The sequence below is a fragment of the Gorilla gorilla genome, chromosome 4 (genome assembly GCF_029281585.2).
Source record: "Gorilla gorilla gorilla isolate KB3781 chromosome 4, NHGRI_mGorGor1-v2.1_pri, whole genome shotgun sequence".
Taxonomy (NCBI): Eukaryota; Metazoa; Chordata; class Mammalia; order Primates; family Hominidae; genus Gorilla; species Gorilla gorilla.
The window spans coordinates 24,441,359-24,457,793 of NC_073228.2; the positions used below are offsets into that span (position 1 = coordinate 24,441,359).

The 16,435-nt window shown below is 44.0% G+C and overlaps 1 protein-coding gene across 2 annotated transcripts in view; it reads right to left on the reverse strand.

Annotated features, from left to right (window-relative positions):
• The window catches only part of PITPNC1 (phosphatidylinositol transfer protein cytoplasmic 1), a 311,332-nt gene that overhangs the window by 135,339 nt on the left and 159,558 nt on the right, over window positions 1–16,435 (reverse strand). For both annotated transcript variants that reach the window (XM_055387009.2, XM_055387011.2), the window contains exon 3: window positions 3,229–3,328. In XM_055387009.2, the coding sequence (XP_055242984.1) occupies window positions 3,229–3,328 (100 nt within the window). The remainder of the gene's footprint in view (window positions 1–3,228; window positions 3,329–16,435) is intronic.

A 16,435-nucleotide genomic window follows, 5' to 3' on the forward strand; every position in this document is an offset into this window, starting at 1 on the left:
AAAGTGCTGGGATTACAGGTATGAGCCACTGCACCCAGCCCAAAGCCTATCTCTTGATGATTATGCAGTTGCTAGAAGCAATGGAACTAGGGGGTAGTGTTGGTGGTAGGGAATCATTTAATTACCTGCTGTATACAGGCAGTGTGCTAACAGCTTTATATTTAGCATTGGCAAAGTGGCCTGGGGGACAAATTTGACCTGCTGCCTGGGCAAATATGACCATGCTAATTTGTTTACATACTATCTAAGGCTGCTCTTGCAGTGTCAGAGACTATATGACTCACAAAACAGAAAACATTTACAATGTGACCCTCTAAAGAAAATGTTTTCCAATCCAAGGGTAGACCACTGAATCCTTCCGCTAACATCTCTAGGAAGGAGGGATTATTCTAATTTCAGAAAAGAGGAAACAGGTTCAGAAAAGTTAAGATGTTCACTTTAGAGCAAAGTTTCCCCTGCTTCTAAAATTTTACTTTTGCATTTTGCCATAAAATTGCCTCTTTTTTCAAAGTTAGGGACATTGCGGGGGGAAATACTATATATATTCCTATCATTTCAAAAAAGAAAAGATATTTTAATATCCGAGTATGATGGGATATAATTACCAACAGTACTTTGGATGAAATAAATTTAATGTTATGAAAATCTCTGAATACTATTCCTGTTTTTTCTTCATTCTGCAGAGGACTGGTGAGAACATAGTCAAGGACCAGCGTGAATTCAAGAACTGGCAGTTGGGAGCCAGTCGCTTAGGAATTCTGGCAGTGAGTGGCAAAACCAGAGGACAGCCAAGCCTTTCTGACGCCAAAGCCTGTGCTGGGACCATTTATCTATCTGGAATTCGTGTGTTCATTCTGTCATTCAATAACTATTGATTGAGCACCTACGATGCGTTGGGTACTATGCTCCTGCCCAGGGCATGACAAATCATTTTCTTCCATTTCTCTCACCACCTCTCTATCCTTTGGCTATTTGGATTGAAACCAAAAACTCAACTCTTAACACAGCTCAGAAAATCATAACTATTAGCCAGGTGCGGTGGCTCACACCTGTAATCCCAACACTTTGGGAAGCCAAGGTGGGCAGATTGCCTAAGGTCAGGAGTTCAAGACCAGCCTGGCCAACATGGTGAAACCCCATCTCTACCAAAAATAAAAAAATTAGCCAGGCGTGGTGGTGCACACCTGTAATGCCAGCTACTTGGGAGGCTGAGGCAAGAGAATCGCTTGAACCCGGTAGGTGAAAGTTTCTGTTGAGCCAAGATCGTGCCACTGCACTCCAGCCTGGGTGATGGAGCGAGACTCCATCTCAAAAAAAAAAAAAAAAAAATCATAAACTATTTTCTTGTTGTGATAGGTTGACCTGTCAGCTGCTCGGGAAAATGATCTACATGAAAATACCACAACACAATGATATTATAGGTTCTGTCTTTTTTTCTTTCAGTCTAAGTAATAAACCTAGAGGCTCTTAGGAGAAGAAGAAATTTTATCAAGCCACAGCGACTGCCCAACCCAGATCTCTGTTGTGCAAAATAGTTTGCACATGTGCCTCTTCACTTTCAAGCTTCTCCAACAAGGAATCAGGACACTGTCCATGAGTAAAAGCCCCACCTTCCATCGATAACTACCATCATCTCTTTAATATCACATTGCTAGAAACTGTTCTTTTATTATAGTGAACTATCACCAACAAAGCAGTCAAGCTATTTAAAAATTACAAGCAAAGGCTGATTACATAAAGTGACTATCAAGGCGATTTCAATTAGGATTCACATTCTTGAACAAATGAGAACATTCAAATTATTGCATTATACATAATGATGCAATAGCCTACATTTAAATATTTCTGACTCTGGATTATTCCCCTTTTTAATTATTACATTGATAAGACAAGTAATACAAGAGACATTCCAATTACTCCACTGATCATAGACAGAATGTTTAAAAATAATTAAATGGAACTTACTGTGTATTCTGTTTCCACATGTTCATTTGAAGAAGAGGGGAAAGAAAAAAGAGACAAAAGATGATTTAGATCATGCTTATATGCAATATAAAACCACAGAACTAACAAATACTGATGAACTATAATTACAAAAGATGTCCTAATGAAACTTTCATAAATACTGAATGTCTCCATGTTGCACTGAAATTCTTTCATGATACTTATGTGGTTGGGCAGATAAGAACAGTAAGACAAGATTCAATTAGCCTATAGGCTTGTGGCTAATTAAAAACCAAAGAATTGGCATTATAAAAGCAAATGAAAGACTAATAATTCCAGTAGAGTATTTCATTAACCACAAAGGAAATCTTCTAAGTGGAAAAGCAGCTTTTGTAACCAATAAGAAGAGCTTGTTATTGATGATGTTGAGGTGGGATTTCAAATTTTGGTGTGTTTGAGGGCAGGAACCAAACCTTCTGAGTTTTTTTGGCCAAAGTTTCTAGGACAGTATTCAGTACAAAGAGTTTATTGTCATCACATTGCAAGTGAGAGGGAGACTGACCTTAAATATTTTCATATTATCTAATAGCAAAGGAAGTCATCTGGGGGCAAAGAGAGATCCAACAGAATCTTTTATACAAAGTATAGTCAAAATTTGGAGTGGTAAAAACAAACAAGTCATAATAAGCAACTTGTTTATAGACAAATTATACCCCTAAATTACTTGGGAATTATTGAGGAAACAAGGAAATAAGAATCATAAAACCTCTGGAAATGTCTCTATAAAGATCTTCACCTTCCTTCTCCATAAGCTTTTTTTTTTTTTTTTTTTTTTGACGGAGTCTCGCTGTGTTGCCCAGGCTGGCGTGCAGTGGCACAATCTTGGCTCACTGCAACCTCCACCTCCTGGTTTTGTATTTTTAGTAGAGATGGGGTTTCACCATGTTGGCCAGGCTGGTCTTGAACTCCTGACCTCACGTAATCCACCTGCCTCGGCCTCCCAAAGTGCTGGGATTACAGGAGTGAGCCACTGCGCCTGGCCCTCCGTAAACTATTTATTGTAACTCTAAGAACGAAGATGGCATGGCTTAGCTTAACCCCCCTGTCACCTGCCATCTCTGTGTCTGTGTTAGAAGTGTTGATAACCTACAAGTAAGAAACCAAAAAAAAAAGAGGGATACTACGGGGCTCCCATAAGGCCCTGCTTGGATAATCAACTGTAAATTCAGTGAAATTCAACTACGCTATGTCCTTGCACTCACTACATGTGCCATATGGTTGTACTAAGGACTTACCTGTAATTGTGTAGGGATAATAGTTCCAAGCCTTCTCTGTCACATAAAATATTTTGGGGACAACAGCTCTAGCCCAACTAGGCAGTTTGCTAAGAGGAAAGAAAGAAAAAAGACAATTGGAGTCTGTTCAGAGTCTCACCACACTACCACATCTTTCTGGATAAAATGCTGGAGAAATCAGGGGGATTCTGGGGCATCTCTTTTCTCCACAGCTGCCCTTTCCCCATCTCTTTGGTCTTTGTCATAGTTAACTGCTTCCCGTGCATATTCAAGTGCTCTCAAAATGTGTAAAGACAGAAGGCTACAGCCTGGTGGGGGACTACATCAGACTGTCAGCCTGTCCTCTTTGGATTTGCAAAGACATGAGAATTCAGGGCCTGAAGGGTTCCATGTTTGGAGGGTTGGCCAGCCTGACCTTTGCCTCCTAGGAGTGGTATCACGGAATGTTTAAGCCCAAACACTGGCAGGGAGAGGAAGCTAATCTTAGAGATAGATGTCAGCCTAAGCAACCCATACAAGTGACATTTTGAAAATGGACAAAACCAACAGAGAGCAGCAACTTAGAGATAGGAAGAGCAACAAAATACAGTTGTAGTGGGTTGAATTGTGTCTGCCCCAAAAGATGGATCCACATCTTAATCTCCAGTAACTGTGAATATGACCTGATTTGAAAATAGGCTCTTTGCAGATGTAATTAATTTAAAGATCACAAGATGAAATCATCCCGGATTTAGGGTAAGCCCTAACTCCAATGACTGGTATCCTTATAAGAGAAAGGAGAAAGAGATTTGAGACTCAGAGACACACCGAGGGGACAGCCATGCAAGGACAGAGGCAGACATGGAAATGATGTTGCTGCAAGCCAAAGAACACAAGAAGCTGGGACAGAGGCCCGGGACAGATTCTCTCTCAGTTTCCTCAGAAGAAAACAACACTTTGATTTTGGGTTTCCGGTCCCCAGAACTGCTAGAGGATAAATCTGCGTTGTTTTAATCCACCTAATTTGCAGCAATTTGTTTCGGAAAGTTATTAGAAAGCCAATAAAATGACACAGCTGTTCCTCTGGAGCAGTCATTTGCAGAAAACAAATTCTCAAAAGGCACAGGTCCCAGGGTCTTTTGCAAACCAGAAAGCAATGTTTTGTTTTTCTTCAGAGGCAAAACTTAGAGAATAGTGCAGCCCCAGCTAATTCCTTAAATATTATATGGAAATATGTAATATTTCTATTCCTTAAGATACATCTGCATGATTTCACTTTTTTGTTTGTTTTGTTTTGTTTTGTTTTGACACGGAGTCTCGCTCTGTCACCCAGGCTGGAGTGCACTGGTGCAATCTCGGCTCACTGCAACCTCTGCCTCCCAGGTTCACGCCATTCTCCTGCCTCAGCCTCCTGAGTAGCTGGGACTACAGGCGCCCGCCACCACGCCCGGCTAATTTTTTGTATTTTTAGTAGAGACGGGGTTTCACCGTATTAGCCAGGATGGTCTCGATCTCCTGACCTCATGATCCACCCGCCTCGGCCTCCAAAAGTGCTGGGATTACAGGTGTGAGCGACTGCGCCCGGCCTGTGATTTCATTTTTATCCCAGCCCGATAACCAAGTGTTTCTGTCCTTCCAGAGGCTACCATTTGCTACTTTTCTACTCTGGGGCCTATAGCTAAGTGTCTGGGCCACTCATGTCTAGCAGTCGATCGGATCCAGGAAGACGACGTATACTCTCAGCTCCTTAGCTACATGTTGGAAATAAGAAACATCAAGAAGCGGTTTTGAATTCCAAGCTGATAGAACCAGGAGGCTGGAAGGGACATGGAGCTAACAGAACCCCAAGTCTCAAACCCCTCTTGGATGCGAAATCTAAATGACAATCAGAGCCCGTAAAATACCGCGTACCTTGCCTGTCTTTTCCAGTTGTTTCTCTTATTTCTGACAGTAACCAGGCCTGGCTTTTGAAAAGACAAAGATGGACTCTCAGTGGCTGGCCGGACCTAACCCATAGCTCTGGGCTGTTAATCAGGGTTAAAACAAATAGGAAAGCAAAGTTCCCCGGAAGTGGAGTGAGTGTCAGATGAAGGCCCCTGCTCTTAGGCGGGCTCCGAGGAGTCAGCAGAAGCAGTTTGATCATTCACATAACAATCCTTCTTGCTGCTCTGATGCAGAATTTTTCACTCCTATAAAATCCTCTCTGCAGTAACTGCTCATTTCCCTTACGTTCACACTGCTCAAAAGGATGGGGTTTTTATAGCTTTCGCTGATGATGTATTCCATCCATCACCGAAGCTGGAGTGCAACTCAGGTGACGCTGACAGTGGGAAAATTGCACTGGCGCACGTGCAGGAAATGGTCATGAGCAAAACTTCCCCTGGTTCCTTCCTGTTTGCCCCCACACCCTAGTGCAATATGCCAATGGTAGTGTGGGAAGATGTGGATTCTAGTTGCAGGCAGGTGATTTTCTTGTGCTTTTAATGGACTGACTCAGGGTTGGAGAATCTCCCTCAAGTAAGCCAGGCATTGTTTAGCTTAGACAAAGCGCATATGTCTCCCTACAGTATTAAAGCCCCTTCTCCACTGTCCTCTTGTGGGCAGGGGTTCCATCTACATTGCACCCTTCCTCAAATTCACTCCAATCCTCATGCATAGTAGTACTCTGGGGCCTAAGTACCTCCTCGCCCCATAATTCATTTCCTATAGCAATTTAAAAGCCTCCCAGCAGAACTATACTCCTGAGCCACAATCATTTTCTGGAAGGGAGGTGAAAATTATTGGCAATTTTCCATCCAAGTCGAGACTTTTTCTATTTGTAAATGGTCCCTCAGGACCCCAGATTCTAGAATCTATTTTAGCTGTTTCAGCCACCAACTTATATAGGATATGCAGCACGATAATCAATGACCTTTTCCATTGAGATGGCCTAAAAAACCACGATCATTTAGTCAAGATGGCTGATATTTTATGGAACTCTTCTTCCTTTTTTGGGAGACGTCTCGCTCTATGCCCACACTAGAGTGCAGTGGCGCAATCTTGGCTCACTGCAACCTCCGTCTCCTGGGTTCAAGCTATAGAGACAGGGTTTCGCCATGTTGACCAGGCTGGTCTTGAACTCCTGACCTCAGGTGATCCGCCCGCCTCGGCCTCCTAAAGTGCTGGGATTACTGGCATGAACCACCGCGCCCGGCCTGAACTCTTCTAATTAGTCTGGAAAGGAGGTTCCTTCTGGTATTTTCCAGGCCAGATGCGAGAGGTATTTGCAACAAGTTCCATGATGCGCTATTTAAATACTTTTAAGCCCACCAACAGATCTTCTCTCAGCCCCCGATTTCCTCACAGCACATCATTATTCCAATCATTTGTCTGAGAAAGTTAAATTTATTTTTCCCTGCAGCAATGATTTATCAGGGCCTGCAAAGGAAAATGGAATTAAATTAGTCCCCACTGTTGCTGTCACTTTCATGATGTATACTGTCACACAGCCTACAATTCCAAGAAAAAGTCTGTCACTCATGCTCACTCTAAGTGTCAAACAAGAGCCTCTCTGTTAGAAAGGCAGCAAGTTTGAATCGAGTCTCCTTGGTCTATGGGCTAGGATCAAACCTCCAATGGCCCATCTCACCAGGGCTCAGGCTTTAGAGACATTGAGGAAAGAGAGGGGCAAAATGATACCACAAGCAGCATCATATTCCCCCAGATGCTTTGTCAATGCCTCCCAAAGACAGACTTTTCAAAAGCTTTGGTTTCTTACTCACTTTATTTATTTATTTGAGACGGAGGCTTGCTCTGTCGCCCAGGCTGGAGGGCAGTGGCACAATCTTGGCTCACTGCAACCTCCATCTCCCAGGTCCAAGCGATTCTCCAGCCTCAGCCTACCATGTAGCTGGGATTACAGGTGCATGCCACCACGCCAGGCTTATTTTTGTATTTTTAGTAGAGACGAAGTTTCACCATGTTGGCCAGGCTGGTCTCGAACTCTTGACCTCAAGTGATCCACCCACCTTGGCCTCCCAAAGTGTTGGGATTACAGGCATGAGCTACCATGCCCAGCCCGGGTTCTTACTTTTAAACGTTGGTATAAAATAGAACATATCAATGACACAGCCAAGTGGACAACTCATCTGGTTTGCCTGGGACTTCCCTGGTTTTAACACTGAAAGTCCCACCTGCCAGAAAATCCCTCAGTTCCAGGCAAACTGGGATGGTTGGTCACCCTAGAACAGGAGTTCTCACTAGAGGGAGATTTTGCCTCCCGCAGGAGACACCTGGCAATGTCTGGAAATTTTCGGTTGTCTCAACAGAGGCGAGGTGGGGTGGGCAGTGCTACTGGCATCTACTGAGCAGAGGCCCAGGGTGCGGCTCAGCCTCCTATGATGCACAGGATAGCCCCCCCACCCCCCGCCCCACCACCACAGCAAATAAAGACCCAGCCCAAAGCATCAGCAGCAACAAGGTTTTGAACCCTGGCAGATCGTCTCTCATGTCATAAATTCCCCAAGGTTCCCGAAATCACAACTGATTTAATAAGAAGGTTCAGGGGCAGGCATAATCTGAACTGGTCTCAGGTTATGGGTGTTTACCTACTTCATAAAGAGCTTCTGGAGCAGAAACCTAAATCATCCCTCCATTAGAAGCTTCTGGTACTTTACGATCCCTATGATCACAAAATTCAAAATTCCCCCTGGTACCTAATTTCACATTGCAATGTATGCTCACTTGGGCTTTGGCTCCAGGAGGTTTTGAACATCATTAGGCCAAACATGTCTAAATAGAGTCTAATTTCATTTTCTCAACAGGGGTCAGAATTACGGTGGTCTTAACTAGAAATTTTATTTTGTTCTTTTTCTCTTTTGAGACAGGGTCTCGCTCTGTGGCCCAGGCTGGAGTACAGTGGCATGATCGTACCTCACTGCAGCCTCGACTTCCTGGGCTTAAGTGATCCTCCTGCCTCGGCCTCCCTGGTAGTTGGGACTAAAGGCATGCACCACCACACCCAGCTAATTTTTAAATTTTCTGGTAGAGATGGGGTCTCACTATGTTGCCCAGACTAGAATCAAACTCCTGGGCTCAAGCAATCCTCCCATCTCGGCCTCCTGAAATGCTGGGATTACAGGCATGAGCCAGTGCACCTGGCCTTTACCAGAACTTAAACATTCCCAGCAGAAAAGACAGTCCTGGAATTTTCTTCTAAACAGCGTACCTAAAACCTGCCATGTTCTGCACTGAGATTATGCTCAAATGACTGCAGCTCATTTTAAATAGAACTCTGCTACCTTCATATCCTCATTTCTCACAAGGTAGTCCAGGAGGAATATACTGACCTTTTGTTTCCTTCTTGCACTGAAACTGGCAATTGACATCTGTTTGATTCATAATCAATTGCCCCCATCCAGTTCTATCTGCAGTGATTTCTGGGGTCTTAAAATATATTCTCCAGCTGCTCTGATTCATTTAGTTACTCTTCAAAGTGATTGTTCTGGCTGGTCTTTTACTTGTGCTCTTAATGTAATTGTTTATATGGCAGTAGGGAAGTGAGCAGTTTCGGGACCAGAGCTATCAGCTGCGGGAGGCAAGGCTGCCGGGGCCTCCCCAGCAGGGACTGGCCAGAAACCAAGTTCCTTGAACTTGGACTCACGGGCCCCACCCCCGACCTCCCTGCTTAACAAGACAGTTTGTGTCAGGATTCTGGGAAAAGGGGCCTGCCTCCTGCAGGTTCCTGGAAGGCTCAGCTTGGACAGCATCAGGGTCATGTGGACAGTGTGCTGAGAAGCCCCTGGCAAGGCGACACAGGACACACCATCATCCATCAGCAGTGAGGCAGAACCAAGGTGGAAAGCCTCCTGGAAAACCTCGGAGATCCCAACCAGGCCTAAACATTCTGTTTCTATGAGTTCCTACAGGAGCACAGGGAAGAGGGGCCCGGTAGCATGAGAGTCCCTCGCATGTCCTTAAGTACTCGGATGGGGACAGAATAGGATAGCATGGACTGAAAGGTTGGAAGGAAGCACCTCATGTGCTCTATTATTTTCCATAACACTTATCACCTTCTAAATATATATATATACATATATAGTCTCCCTATATAAATAATATGTAATATACATAAGTATACAGACTATATAAAAGTATATATTCTAGACGATATACTGTTTTGTTTTTGTTTTTGTTTTTGAGATGGAGTCTCACTTTGTCACCCAGGCTGGAGTGCAGTGGCACGACCTCCACCTCCCAGGTTCAAGTGATTCTCCTGCCTCAGCCTCCCGAGTAGCTGGGACTACAGGCGCGGGACACCACTCCCGGCTAATGTTTTGTATTTTTCCTAGAGATGGTGTTTCACCATGTTAGCCAGGATGGTCTTGATCTCCTGACCTCCTGATCCACCCGCCTCGGGCTCCCAAAGTGCTGGGATTATAGGGGTGAGCCACCCACCTGGCCAATATACTGTTCTTTATTATGGGCTATTGTGCACTGTCACTCCCGAGTGGAATGCAAGTCCCACCAGGGCAGGGAGGTTTGCTCTGTTCACTATTGCAACCCCAGCACCTAGAACGGTGTGTGATGCCCAGCAGGTGTTTCTGTCTCTCCGTCTGTGTATGTGTGTGTATATATATATGTATAGACTATGTATACAGTCTAATATTCACATAGTCAAGTAACTTGACCAGCTATTACTAGATAAGGAGCCATCTTTCAAACATAGCATGGGCAGCAGCTTATATAGTTTGGTAAAAAAATAAAAATAAATGAATAAATGGATAGAGAGACCCCTATTTTATGTTATTTATTTTGAGACAGAGTCTTGCTCTGTCACCCAGGCTGGAATGCAGTGATGCAATCTCAGCTCACTGCAACCTCCACCTCCTGGGTTCAAGCAATTCTCATGCCTCAGCCTCCAGAGTAGCTGGGACTACAGGCATGCCACCACACCTGGTTAATTTTTGTATTTTTAGTAGAGCTAGGGTTTCACCTTGTTGGCCAGGCTGGTCTCAAACGCCTGACCTCAAGTGATCTGCCTGCTCGGCCTCCCAAAGCGCTGGGAGACCCATATTTTAGAAGCAGGGTGTCACTTTGTCACCCACGCTGGAGTGCAGTGGTGCCATCATAGCTCACTGCAACCCTGAACCCTTGGGCTCAAGCAGTCCTCCTGCCTCAGCCTCCTGAGTAGCTAGGACTACAGGAGTGTGCTACCACGCCTGCCTATATCTTAAAGTTTTTGTAGAGACAGAGTCCCACTATGTTGCCCAGGCTTGTCTCGAACTCCTGGCCTCAAGGGATCCTCCTGCCTCAGCCTCCCAAAGTGCTGGGATTACAGGCGTGAACCACCACACCCGGCCTCAGTAAGTATTTTTTTAATGACTAAATATTGTCTTTGTATATCTAGAAGTTAACAATCACCATAGAGATTCTTGGAAAAATAGCATGAAAATGAGCTATTTGGTCAGAGTCTATGTCTCTGATGCTGTCTCTATTGCCTGTTGCCCGGGCAGTGGAATATCCCAAAGCCACACAAGTTCTGGGCACTGAGCTTATTTTGGGGAAGATCTGGGAGAATAGGAAGCAGAAATGGGAAAGAGAGACCCAAGCCATGACCACAAGGTTCTACCAACAAGCTGTTAGGTAAAAGGACCAGCTGGTAGCTTTGCAAGCCCACCAGTTAAAAAAGAGTTCATGACGGCCGGGCGCGGTGGCTCACGCCTGTAATCCCAGCACTTTGGGAGGCCGAGGCGGGCGGATCACGAGGTCAGGAGATCGAGACCATCCTGGCTAACACAGTGAAACCCCGTCTCTACTAAAAAATACAAAAAATTAGCCGGGCGTGGTGGCGGGCGCCTGTAGTCCCAGCTACGCGGGAGGCTGAGGCAGGAGAATGGCGTGAACCCGGGAGGCGGAGCTTGCAGTGAGCCGAGATCGCGCCACTGCACTCCAGCCTGGGCGACAGAGCGAGACTCCGTCTCAAAAAAAAAAAAAAAAAAAAAAAAAAAAGAGTTCATGACTTATGAAAGCTTTATCCTCTCCTACCCAAAGCCACCAGAGGCCAGGAGACATTGCCGTGGAAGGCAAGGGCCATGTAGCGGGAAAAATGTTCTCTCCCTGAAAATCAATTCAGGCATTAGGCGGAATCACCGTTAGAAGCTGGCAACCCTCCCTGACTGGCAGCTGCCAGCACAGCCTAATTAATCCAGCAGCCAGGGTGGTGAAGAACATGACACTTCATGGTTGAAAAACAAGCCTAAAAATAGCCTCCATCTTTTCTCCAGTGCCCCTCCACCCCCACCCCCATTCCCTCCCCTCCTGGGCTTCAGTGGGAAGGGATCCAAGAGATGCTGGCGACGAAGTGAAAAGAAAAGGTGACAAAAGAAAAGTCCACCTTCATATGTTTCTGGCTGACAGGTTTTATCTAGAATCACTATTCTAGAATTTGATTAGTTTCATGCCCCCATTCCTTGGATGCCAGTTGTAACCAGGATTTTTGAAGACGAGCCAAGGCATACTACTTACTTGGTTAACTGAACTGGATCAAAAGCCCAAGCACACGCCGGGTGTGGTGGCTCATGCCTGTAATCCCAGCACTTTGGGAGGCCAAGGTGGGTGGATCACCTGAGGTCAGGAGTTCGAGACCAGCCTGGCCAACATGGCAAAACCCCGTCTCTACTAAAAACATAAAAATTAGCCTGGCGTGGTAGCAGGTGTCTATAATCCCAGCTACTCGGGAGGCTGAGGCGGGAGAATCGCTTGAACCTGGGAGGCGGAGGTTGCAGTGAGCCAAGATGACAGCACCGCACTCCTGCCTGGGTGACAGAGCGAGACTCCCTCTTAACTACCAAATGTATTATTGTATTAGTACTAATGTAAATGTACTAATGCATTAGTACTCATATACCAAATATATTAGGCAACCATCATAATGTACTATATATCAACAGTATGTCAGATGCTGTAGGAGGGGACCAGAAGATGAAGCAACCCCACAATCTCTGGGAAATGAGAGGCATGTATTAAAAGGATAAATGGCATTTTCAATGGACATTAGACCCAATTAAAAAATTGGCAAAGGAATAGACATTTCTCCAAAGAAGATATACAAATGGCCAATGAACACATGAAGAGACGCTCAACATTAGTCACTAGAGAAAAGCAAATGAAAACTACAACGAGATACCACTTCACACCCACTAGGATGGCTATCATCAAAAAGACAACAACGGCAAGCGTCAGTGATTATGTGGAGAAATTGGAGCCCTATTGCATTCCTGGTGGGAATATAAAACAGTGCAGCCACTTTGGAAAACAGTTTAGCAGTTCCTTTCTCCCATTCACTGGTAGCCCAGGGCTTGGTCTGGGAACCCAATGGGACACTTGTGTTTGGGATTTTGGAACAAGTGATGGAAAGAAAAAAGGACAATTCAGATCTACTCAGGGCAGCTGCGGTGCTGATGGCTGCAGGCAGCAGAGGTAGGGGGTGATGAGGGCAGAATGACGCCATCTGGCTCTACTTAAAGATGGCTGTCATCATGGGGCTGTTGATTTCTGCCCACTCTTAAGCCTCCAGATGATCCTGAGGGCTCCTAACATCTTTCCATGAAATGTCCTTTCTGCTCAAGAGACTCAGTTTCTCTTGCTGGCAACTGTGGACCTTAACTGCTAAAGCCTCATGCCTCCTTTTTGGCCTGTCTGCCACTCATCCCTCACAGACAACATAACCACCAGCCAAAGCACACCAGTGGTCGATAGATGGATGTTTACACTATCTTTCCTTAGTGATAATAATTATTGTGGACTCTAACTCCCCTTTGAGCAACTTTCTCATTTCCACATTAACTGGAGAGTAGGCTCTGATTACACAGGCTTTGAATATTTCCAGTGCCTCTAATAATTACTTTAGGTAATCAATAAGGCAGTTTCTGAATGTGGTTTGACTTCCCATACAGATTGATGTAAGGAAGAGAATCCACTCACTATGCCGGCTCATGCATTCAGGTCCATAGGTCAATGATATTTGTCTGTGTACATTATTAAATGGGCACTGGGAACATCTTAGTTACGGCCGGTCCAACAATCAGGACCCGCTGCCCTGTGGACTTATGAAAATGCCTTGGACCGATCAGGAGGCAAGAACCATGACCATGGCTTATTTCTTAAGGGATCCTCTCCAATGCCTGCACAATGTGTTGTAGGTCGTACATTTCAGCAAATACTCGTTTAATGAATTACGACTCTGAAGCAGCCCAACCCACAAGGCAGTCACATGACTCATGCATGTAGGACTTGAGTCACCTTGAGGTGGCTCTAGGTTGTGATGATTAAACAATGGATTTGGTTTTCTTTTATGATGATGGGGATTTATCTAATTAATTCATATTCTGTCCATTTTTTTCTTTCTCTCTTGCTAACTCATAATCTCCCTGGTTCAAAATATGCATCCATACTCTACCAAATACGCCCAAGAACTTTTTAAAATTATGAAATGGTGGACCTGGTTTAGAATGGTGCAAGCGTAACTAAAAATACTTCTTTTCTTGTGCCTCATTGGTTACATATGTATGCTGGAGGAGAATCAGGACAATTGATGACTGATAGATAGTTTGAGTGTAGAAAGTTAGGGTTGAAAAGGACCTTCCAGGCTGTCCAACTTAACCAGCCACCCAATATGTTCAACCGCCTATTAGATATTTGAATCTGCTTCAGGACACCCTGATGAACAGGGTCTCACTCTTGCTGAAACACCTCCAGCAATAGCAAAATCCACTATAAGGCATTCTGAGATGGTTTGTGCGCTTGGAAATTTCTTCCTTAACCTGAGCCGAAGTCTTTCTCCTGGCATTCCTACCCACTGGTCTTGGTCCCATTGGTCCTGCTAAGTGAGGTCTTGTGGCATACACAGTTCTGAGTCTTCTCCATCTAATGGCACCATGATACACCCAAGTCTAGCTTTTCCGGGTTAAATATCCTTGGTTTCTTCAGTCGTTCTTTCTATCACTTGAGTTTCTAGATATAGTTTGTCTATATCCATTTTAAAGTGTGCCATTTAGGAACAGATAAAAATATTCCAAGTATGTTCTGACTAGTGGAAAATTGGGCAAGATTATCAAGTACATGGTTTTAGATATTTTACTTTACTTTTATTGATGCAGTTGAAGAATAATTTTTGCAGCTGTATAATCTATTACACACACACTAAATTAGTGTGTGTGTGTGTACGTGTATATATATATGTAATTGCTTCATATTGAATTGTCAACTAAACCCACTGTATTTCTTTCAAACAGGCCATTGCAAAGTTATCAGTGTTTCATCCCATACTTATATAATTTGTATTTTGGGATCCAAAGATAAGACCATATACTTGCCCCTATTTAATTTCATCTTGATAGAAAATGGCCTGTAATTCCAAACTACTGAAGTTTTTCTGGATCCTCACTCAGTCTTTTATTTTATTTATTTTTATTTTTATTATTATTTTTTGAGATGGAGTCTGACTCCGTCACCCAGGCTGGAGTGCAGTGGTGCAGTCTTGGCTCTCTGCAACATCTGCCTCCCAGGCTCAAGTGATTTTCATGGCTCAGCCTCCCGAGTAGCTGGGATTACAGGTGTCTGACACTGCTCCTGGCGAATTTTTGTATTTTTAGCAGGCAGGGTTTCACCATGTTGGCCAGGCTGGTCTCGAACTCCTGACCTCAAGTGATCCATCTGCCTCGGCCTCCCAAAGTGCTCGGATTACAGGTGTGAGCCATTGCGCCCAGCCCTCATGCAGTCTTTTAGAGTTATCATCCTTCCCGGCTGTGGGCTTCTCAAGGGTATGGAAAGGATATCTTCTAGATATTTAGCCAGATGTTGGCTTAAAAAATCCAATAGGACCAAATTCAGACTTCTGAGTCACATTACTAAATCACATTATTTTTAAGTTACACATAGAATTTTCTCTCTTGGTTGCCACTATCCATCATCTGTACCTCTTGTTATTCAATCAGTCACTAATCCATCCAGTTTTGACAGTAACCAGGTTTCATTTCTCCCCCTAATTTACTTTTAAAATATTATGTTTAATTGTGGAGAATTTCACATACATAAAAAATATATAAAAAATCGAGAGAAAGGTAACAGACATGCATGTATCTGCCACCCAGAATTTATATTTTCGATTTTATTTTTAAATTACAGTAAAATAGACCATTGTTGGTGTACACTTCTGAATTTTAACATTACCATTCAGATTTAACAAACTAACATTTCCCTATATTTGTGATGAACTTTCTTCTTTTAAAAAAAGGAATAGGCCAGGTGCGATGGCTCACACCTGTAATCCCAGCACTTTGGGAGGCCAAGGTGGGAGGATCATTTGAGGTAAGGAGTTCGAAACCAGCCTGCCCAACATGGTGAAACACCATCTCTACTAAAACATACAAAAATTAGCCAGGCGTGGGAGCATGCGCCTGTAATCCCAGCTACTCAGGAGGCTGAGGCACGAGTATCTCTTGAGCCCGAGAGGCAGAGATTGCAATGAGCCAAGATCATGCCACTGCACTCCAGCCTGGGTGACAGAGCAAGACTCCATCTCGAAAAAATAAATAAAATAAAATAAAATAAAATAAAATAAAATAAAATAAAATAAAATAAAATAAAATGTAGTAGATATAGGTAAAGTTTCCTCTCATGCCAACTCATTCCTCTCCCTCCTCAAAGGTAACCACAACCTGAGGGTGGTTTCTCCATGTTTTGGTGCTTTTATTACATATGTGGTTGTCTGTAAACAATATATATAAATGTAGTAATATTATGTATATCTTAATAGTAGATATAAATGGCATCATACTATATGTGTATATATACATTTGTTTGTTTGTTTGTTTGAGACGGCGTCTCGTTCTGTCACCCAGGCTCGAGTGCAGTGGCGCGATCTTGGCTCACGGCAACCTCCACCTCCCGGGTTCACGCCATTCTCCTGCCTCAGCCTCCCGAGTAGCTGGGACTCCAGGTGCCCGCCACCACGCCCGGCCAATTTTTAATATTTTTAGTAGAGACGGGGTTTCACCGTGTTAGCCAGGATGGTCTCGATCTCCTGACCTCGTGATCCGCCCGCCTCGGCCTCCCAAAGTGCTGGGATTACAGGCGTGAGCCATCGTGCCGGGACTTGTTTTTGTTTTTTGCAGCTGATATATTGCACATTACGCTGTGCATTTGAAATTTATCAAAGTATGTCTAGTTCATTAAGT